Consider the following 8,412-nt stretch of genomic DNA (forward strand, 5'->3'; position numbering starts at 1 on the left):
ATCCTACATCAACGCACTATCAGACTTCAATTTCGAAGATGGTTTGATAAGAAAGTCTGATTATCTGAAGCACTTACTCTTATCACGAATTGTTTATGAAAAACATACATGAGTTTATATAGGTTGGATGTAACTACGGAAGAAGAATAGTTATAATATTCTCAATAATGTCATTCACGACAGCTAAAAATGTGCATATAAGGCACACAGCATTGACCCTAAAGATAAGCTAAGTTCATTCTGGTGGTCTGAATTAATGCAGCAAGACTGCACAGCGTCCAGTTGTCGGTAACTATGCGTATGAATTATGTCACATCATTTATCTATTTATAGATTACTTTTAAAATGGGACAAATCCCTGTGGCACGAATATGTCCAGTGAGATGGTCTTATTTAGACTACAAAGACTATAGACTTATTATCACTCGTCACAGGTTTATTATCTTCTTTCTTATGGTATAATTGTAGTTTTTTCTACAAGATATTTCTCCGCTCTCATTGGCTACTTGACAGGCTGCGTCCGTTTTCTGCCCCTTCCTATTGGTAGCTGATCTGATGCCTATTTCTTGCGTCCTGGTCCAGTTTGAGTGAAGGTGAACCTGTGAACCCGGTTAGTCTCTAGAAACACCCATTCCTCATTTGCTCCTCTTGCACAACACCGGGATCATCGTCTATTTCATCCCGAGCCATGTCCCTGTTTAGCGACGTCCCCCAGGCTCCCCCGGTAGCCGTGTTCAAACTGACCGCTGACTTCAGAGAGGACACCCATCCACAGAAGGTGAATCTGGGCGTCGGAGGTAAGAGATGCTAGATGTCAGCTAATGCTAAAGCTAGGTTGGCTTGCTCTCTCTTGTAGTGGCACTGTAAAGCATAAACACATCGCATCAGCTGTGTTTCCTGTCTTTTTGTAGCTTACATTGTTTGGTACATTCGGGCTATGGCGGTGATATCATGTTCGCACACGTAAGCAGCGTTTGATATATGACCTTCGCTGCAAGCTGCTAGCGGCAAAGCTAGCATTAGCTTCTTCTCATGTTGACAAGTAAATTGCTCGGATTTTTTCATTGTTAGTGCAAATGTTACACCTCTCACTGAAAAAATTGACAATTCCAGGAAGTAGGGCTTCATGTCGTACCACAAAACACTTCTCATTTAAAGACTTTAAAATCATGATGTTAAAACGCATAGCATGGCTGTGACTTGTTTTACTTGTCCATCTGTCCTTGAACTCATCAATCTCCACTTACACACTGACATCCTGTCAAAGCAGGAACTTACAGGCTGAAGTTTTCTTACGTAGTACCATCAAAGTAGTTTACTGTTTTTTAATATGTAATCTTACGAGTCGTGTTTGTTGCGACGTTGTCAATCATTATGTGATACATAATTGGTAAGTCCTTGAAACTGTCATTAGTTTGCTTGGTTGGTTAGGAAAGTTTTGTAAGAAAATGTGTTCAGTTTTTAGAATGAATGCTAAAGCCGTGTGTCATTTGGAAGGTTTTGTGCTAGTTTGGTTTGTGTCCCTTACTTAACGTGCACTGTAGAATATCTCTTTAATGTTATTTTATCCTCATTCTGACTATTTATGCTAAACTGTAATAAACCAGCAGGAAATCTTTAGTCATCTGTAATAGGTTAACAGGTTGACACTTGTATCCCAACAGTTTCAACATTAACCCCAATGTGCCAGATGTGTCATCTCGTATGAGCCTAGTCTATCCTCCTCCTAGCCCAATGCTTCTGGCTAAAGTGAACTAATACTTAGTTACTTCAGGTCAGCCAGAATAAGGCAAACCTCTGATGTAGCTGCTGTTAAATCTATTAACATATTCTGCCTTTAGGATGTAATGTAGAGCTAGCAGTTTGTCACCTTTTCATGTGCACAACCTGCATGTACACTTTATGGCAAGAGTCAGAATGCAAAATATGAATAAAAGCTAATGGGCAGAATATGCTTTAACGATCAAAGTGGTCCCTGCAGGATTATTAAGATTCACTTTCTCTGATGAGTCATCGTGGACTGAGACAGTAGTTGCACTTTTTCCGGTCGTTGCCAAAACAAACCTGAGCGCATAAAACCAGTTTGGCCTGGAGAAACCATTCCAGTAGTTTTATATTAACTCTATAATTTAGTGTCTCTCTCTGTGTGAAAATGGATCAGTTAATAATAATGGATTGGATTTATATAGCGCTTTTCAAGGCACCCAAAGCGCTTTACAATGCCACTATTCATTCACTCTCACATTCACACACTGGTGGAGGCAAGCTACGGTTGTAGCTACAGCTGCCCTGGGGCAGACTGACAGAAGCGAGGCTGCCATATCGCGCCATCGGCCCCTCTGGCCAACACCAGAAGGCGGTAGGGTACAGTGTCTTGCCCAAGGACACAACGACCAGGATCGAACCCTAATATGTTAAATTATGTTGAAAGCGAGTCCACAAAAGCAACAGGAAGAGTTTTCTGGGTTCCAGATTTCTCCAGGCCTGTTTGCCACTTGATCTGCGTCTCAGGTAAAGCGATGTCAGATTGGGCTCTATTCAGATTTTGTACTGGCCACACACAGAATTATTTTGCATACCCCAAAGCCACCATAAGCATGTTTGACCTTTTAAGTGTGCTCGCCTTTGGACCCTGAGTGACTGTGTACCGCCGCTGCCAAACCCTGATATGTGATCCTGCTCTGCTCATGCTCCAGACCAGTATGAGGGAGCACAAGTTCCTAAGGAGTCAGATATGTGCTACACACGTTTGCCGGTGACCTTCAAAGTTTATATGGCATCATATGAAGTTAAATGGCAGTTTATTCTTTCCTGTGCGCATTTTCTTCTATTCACTTTACTATTTGCAGACTGCAGTGCTGTGTTATTACCATTTTTATCTTTGAAGTATTATCTAGAATTTTGTAATACTCGGTGATATGGCGCTATACACAGTGACACAAGCAGCAGAAACAAAGTGTTTGTATTTAGTTATGTAGTATATCAGCTGTAAATATCTATCAAAGCATAAAAAAGCTTTTTTGTGAAGTGCAGGCACGAGTAATAGTCTACACAACCTGTCCCTAAGAAGCAATACCTGTGCCTTCTGGATTAACATTTGCTTTGCTTTGTGTCCCCTCCAGCTTACCGTACTGATGACTGCCAGCCCTGGGTGCTGCCGGTGGTGAAAAAGGTGGAGCGGCTCATCGTGGAGGACGAGAGCCTGAACCACGAGTACCTGCCCATCCTCGGTCTGCCAGAGTTCCGCTCCGCTGCCTCAAAGGTCGCCCTGGGAGACGATAGCCCTGCCATCAAGGAGAACAGGGTGGGACATGCACATTGACACATGGAGGTTTTTGATCAGTTGGAGCAAATGTAATAAATGTTGTTTATTTTTGCAGTGAAATAAAAAGGAAATAAAAGCACATTTTACATTGATTAAAAGTTCTTTCAATTTTAATCTGTACCTCAGCTTTCCATTGATTAATGGACATAACTGGATGAGTATCAGCTGATCAGGTTTGCCTGCGTCTTTAATCTCTTTTAAACATCCTTAGAAACCCTAATTTAAAGCTCCATGTTTTTATTTCTCAGACTCCAGTAGTGGTGGTGTATTAGTTCTGAATACACTGAACCCCTCAGTTTATCGTCTTTCACACCCAAGCACCTTTATTTCCCCTCCTTTTAAGGCAGATTTCTTCTGATTGGCTGCCCCTTGCAAAGTTTGAACAGTAGGTGGGTGGAGCTGTTGTGCTTACGACCATAGCTGTGTGAAGGAGATGGCCTCTCATCTACATGAGGTCAAGGAAGAGTTGAACAAGCAATCTGAAGCCTGAGATTTTGACTCACAGGGAATTCTTGTGCGCACACGTCCCTGCAACCTCATTATTTAAAACTTAATTTATATTAAATATGAGCATTTACCACTGCAACAGTTTAGGTAGAACAGGGAAAAAAGTGAAAAACAAGACAATAAGGGCAGGAAAACCTGTGAAGGCAAGGTCTGAAAGACCAACAAGTCTTGGTGTATTAAGTTGGTGCATATTAACAGCAGTGTTCAGAAGCAGGCATGACCCGCAGCCTTATCACAAAATTCTCTGGCCGAACTGTGAAAAGCAACATGTATTTAATATCATACGTATATTTCTCTGATTGCGTTTCCCACTGCCCGCTTCCTGTCACAGGTTGGAGGAGTCCAGGCTCTGGGTGGGACAGGTGCACTGAGGATTGGGGCAGAGTTCCTGCGGCGGTGGTACAACGGCGTCAACAACGCAGCCACGCCCGTCTACGTCTCGGCACCCACCTGGGGTTAGTGAAAAGTTTTAGGATGCAGGAAATTGTAGTTGAGAAAGTTTGACTGTTTTTCGATAATGAAGTGAACGTCTCAGTGGGTATCAGAGCAGATTTAAGTGGTAAATACCTGCTGAACGTTTCTTCTTCCAGAGAACCACAACGGTGTATTTGCTGATGCTGGCTTCAAAGATATCCGCCCCTACCACTACTGGGATGCTGCCCAGAGGGGCCTGGACCTCACTGGGTTCCTGGATGATTTAGAGGTGAGATTGGAACGATGACTCCTGTTTAGTTACAAGAACCCAACAGACAGTGATATGAAAACAAGAAGACTCTTTGGGAGCATTTTTATTCATTTATTTTGAATATTTTTTCTCATTATTTGTCTTCTCTGAGCAGAAAGCTCCAGAGTACTCCATCTTTGTCCTCCATGCCTGCGCACACAACCCCACTGGCACCGACCCGACCCAGGAGGAATGGAAGCAGATTGCAGAAGTGATGAAGGTACAAAGACATTATTTTACCATCATCTGATGGCCTTGGTGGTGTCTAACTCACCATGAATATCTTCTTCTTTTGTAAAATTGCTTTAATGTGTAATTAAAAAAAGAAATGAACTGAATTTTAATGTATGTATTTCGTCTTTTCCTTCTCCAGAGGAGGAAGCTGTATGTGTTCTTTGACTCCGCCTACCAGGGCTTCGCCTCAGGCTCTCTGGAAAAAGACGCCTGGGCCATCCGCTTCTTTGTCTCCGAGGGCTTTGAGCTTTTTATAGCTCAGTCCTTCTCCAAAAACTTTGGCCTGTACAGTGAGTACTCATGGTCCACGTACATTCATGCATACAGTCTTGTGTGTTTTAGCCAAAAATAAGTTTATACTGTTTATACCTCTACTTACCCTCGATTAGTTTTATGTGAAGCCATATTTTGTCTGTCTCTACTTACAGATGAGAGAGTGGGGAACCTGACTGTGGTTTCCAAGGACAACGAGAACCTAACCCGCGTTCTGTCCCAGATGGAGAAGATTGTCAGGACGACCTGGTCCAACCCACCTTCTCAGGGAGCACGCATTGTCAGCAAGACCCTCAACAGCCCTGAGCTGTTTGAAGAATGGTACGCTCCATCAGTCAGCGCTTTAATATTAGCATACTAGCTCCTGCTAACCCTTCATCTTTTACCTGATTATTCAATTAATATTAATAACTTACCTTCCTCGTCGGTGCATGCACATGGATGCTTGTTACCAAATGTGCATGCTAGCATGGTTTTGAAATTTTGGAAACACTTGGCCTTTCTCTCATGTGCTATTACTTTTAGAGGTTCATAGTCTTTGTCAGCTGACTTTTACTCTCATTTCCTGTCTTATGTCCTTTTTTAAATATCCCCACTTGTCTCCATCCCGCCTCCCCACTTTAGGAAGGGTAATGTGAAGACCATGGCAGACAGAGTTCTGTTGATGAGGGATCAGCTGAAGGCCAAGCTGCAAGCTCTGGGCACCCCGGGGACCTGGGACCACATCACTCAGCAGATTGGCATGTTCAGCTTCACCGGCCTAACTCGTGAGTGAAAACACACATACACGCACTAATGTAGAAGCACATCCTGCTTTTAACATACTGGGATTATCAGAGATAAGTGTCACAGTGGTGGAGGGACCTGCAAGATACCCAACACATGCTTAAAGGAGACGTATTAAACTTGATATTTCTGTTCTTGGACTCTGCTCTTCACAGTTAAAGTATCTTTATATGTCTTATACTTGGCTTCTGTGCAGCCCCTCAGTTCATATTCTGTTTGAAACAAGCGGTCTTGGCTCACTTTATCTTCACATCATTTATGAAGTTCACTCACTCTGTTGCAATTTGTGCTACAGCCAAACAGGTGGAGTACATGATCAAAGAGAAGCACGTGTACCTGATGGCTAGCGGCCGCATCAACATGTGCGGCCTGACCAGCAAGAATATCGACTACGTCGCTCAGTCCATCCACGAGGCCGTCACCAAAGTCCAGTAAAGGCCATTTGTGCTCGTCCACTTCCTGCCTCCTGTACGCCACAGGACGTTTCATCGAGTCTGTGCCCCTCTCTTTGCTTATCCTCTCCTCCTATTGGTCAAACTGCGTCCTCACAATTTGCAGTTGAACCAACGGGAGGAAGGATGTGTTTTTGTTCTCACATGACGGCGTCATTTTATGGGAGGTACAGTGGTTTTTGGAAGAGCCAGGTATGATCGAACACGCAGACGTGACAACCCCATCATATGTTTGAATTGTTGCCGCAAGCTTCTGTGCAGTCCAAATCATTCCACTCAAACTGGACACCAGAATGTGGACTGGGAAGATTTGCGATGAAATTATGCTTCCTACACAACAGTAGTACTGAACAAACTGCAGCACAGGAAAAGTCGTGTAAATAGATGTAATTACTGTTAGTCCTGCCATTTCATTTATAAGCACTGAGACCACAACAAATCACTTTCCTGTTTTTAGCCATTAGAATATAAAAGCTGGTACTGTAATCTTGATTTTATTTTGTTGTGTTAAAGTTCAACGGTCATCATCATCTCAAAGGTAAAGCACATGCCTGATGCTGTGTTGCCTTGCTTTAGACATACGGCAGAAGATAATTTGTTTAGCCACTAAGTCAACAAAATCGCCTTCTGTGCCATCATTGAACAAAAGTCACCTTTTTCCTCTCTCTGTTACTTTGTTTCCACCCTGCAGTGCCCTTATGTTGTTACACAAAGCCGCTGTAAGAAGCCACTGATCACACCTCAGAACCTGTTCTATGCCGCAATCACATGTTAACTGGTGTTTGTAATGGCGTTCACACTAAATTAAATTATGAACTCTGTGTATGTGTTTTGTTTTTTCCCATATCTATCATCTTGTGAGACAGTGGATTTAAAATATCTTCATATTTAAAGGCAAAAACAGACATCCAGATATGATATAATCAGCAGTTTAACACCGTACATTGTGTAGAAAGTGTGGAGATGTTGGCGGTAGTGATGTGCGATACCAAGGGTGGTGTCAACGATATTGATCTGATACCGATACAAAAACTTAATGTTTCATTGTATTTCATAATACAATATATAATTGCATTATGTAATTGTAACTGTAATAATAATATAGCTTCATAATAATAATAATAATAATAATAATAATAATAATAATAATAATAATGCACCAACGACACTTGTCAATAAGATCATGTTGGTTGGTTTGGTCTTGTGGGAAATGTTTAAAGCAAGAAAAATAAACCATAATATATCATCACCAGATTTGTCTTTAATATAAAATAAACACATCAGACTGTTAAAATTCAGTATTTTGTGGAACTCTGTATTTTTGTATATTCTGATACAAAAAACATCACATAGTTGCTTTTCTATTTTACAAGTACTAAACTCTCATATTTCCAAGGAAATGCTGTCTGTACATGTCTGCAGCTCGGCTCCTTCTGTTAGAAAGTACAGTGAAAACAGCTGAAAACAAATTTGCACTCATCAGCTGACATTACCTTGTCTCATAGCAGAAATAGTGAATATACAGAACTGATCTCAGACATGTTATGAGCGCATCCTGATCTCCGAAGCTCAAATAGATGTACAGCAGGAAGCATGAACCGACCTAACAAATCAACAACGTCCTGCAGCAGAATCTGTTATTGTCTGGATTTGACCTCAAAGGATGCTGCTGATTGGCTGAGGCTGGTGCCCCAATGCAGCAAAATGATTCAGCAGGTTTCATGTATTGTACTCAGGAGGGATGTTTCTCTCTGCCTGGCCTCCTGTTACATTAACCAATGAGCAGAGTTGAAAAGCACCCCTCCCACTAGTTCCTAAATATGTGTTTGTACTGCTGGGCGAGGCTGTTTGATGCTAATGCTTCTCACTAATTTGTTGACTGTCTTTCAAAATTCACTTTAAACAAATCAAGGTCTTTAATCCTCCCCTCCAACCAATTATGCAAGTAGAGTTTTTAAGTGCAGATGACGCAGCACGATAACATTTTACAAAGTAATGCAGCAAAGTGGCTTCAGTCAGGAAACAAAACTGTATCGGCGAGTCAAATTTTAGGCCTTTAAGTGCATTTTCCTTCTTTTCACATTTCTTCCTCCTCCTTCTGCTCCTCCTCC

The 8,412-nt window shown here is 41.9% G+C and overlaps 1 protein-coding gene across 1 annotated transcript; it reads left to right on the forward strand.

Annotated features, from left to right (window-relative positions):
- Positions 1–555: 555 nt before the first annotated feature.
- Positions 556–7,122, forward strand: LOC147327145 (aspartate aminotransferase, cytoplasmic-like). The gene is made up of 9 exons (XM_086294777.1): positions 556–797; positions 3,123–3,304; positions 4,164–4,287; positions 4,423–4,535; positions 4,672–4,776; positions 4,930–5,080; positions 5,219–5,384; positions 5,688–5,830; positions 6,145–7,122. Exons 1-9 carry the CDS (start codon positions 689–691, stop codon positions 6,282–6,284), a joined length of 1,233 nt encoding a protein of 410 aa, XP_086150903.1. The 5' UTR covers positions 556–688; the 3' UTR covers positions 6,285–7,122.
- Positions 7,123–8,412: the final 1,290 nt, after the last annotated feature.

Source organism: Aulonocara sp. 'chitande type north' Nkhata Bay, linkage group LG6 (assembly GCF_057382095.1).
Source record: "Aulonocara sp. 'chitande type north' Nkhata Bay isolate Kocher_YH1m ecotype deep benthic linkage group LG6, A_spYH_male_GT1.1, whole genome shotgun sequence".
NCBI lineage: Eukaryota > Metazoa > Chordata > Actinopteri > Cichliformes > Cichlidae > Aulonocara > Aulonocara sp. 'chitande type north' Nkhata Bay.

Coding starts and splice junctions, on each gene's coding strand:
- LOC147327145 (XM_086294777.1), top strand. CDS start 689: ATGTCCCTGTTTAGCGACGTCCCCCAGGCTCCCCCGGTAGCCGTGTTC. Junction 798..3,122: donor GGTGAATCTGGGCGTCGGAG/GTAAGAGATGCT, acceptor TGTCCCCTCCAG/CTTACCGTACTGATGACTGC. Junction 3,305..4,163: donor CTGCCATCAAGGAGAACAGG/GTGGGACATGCA, acceptor TTCCTGTCACAG/GTTGGAGGAGTCCAGGCTCT.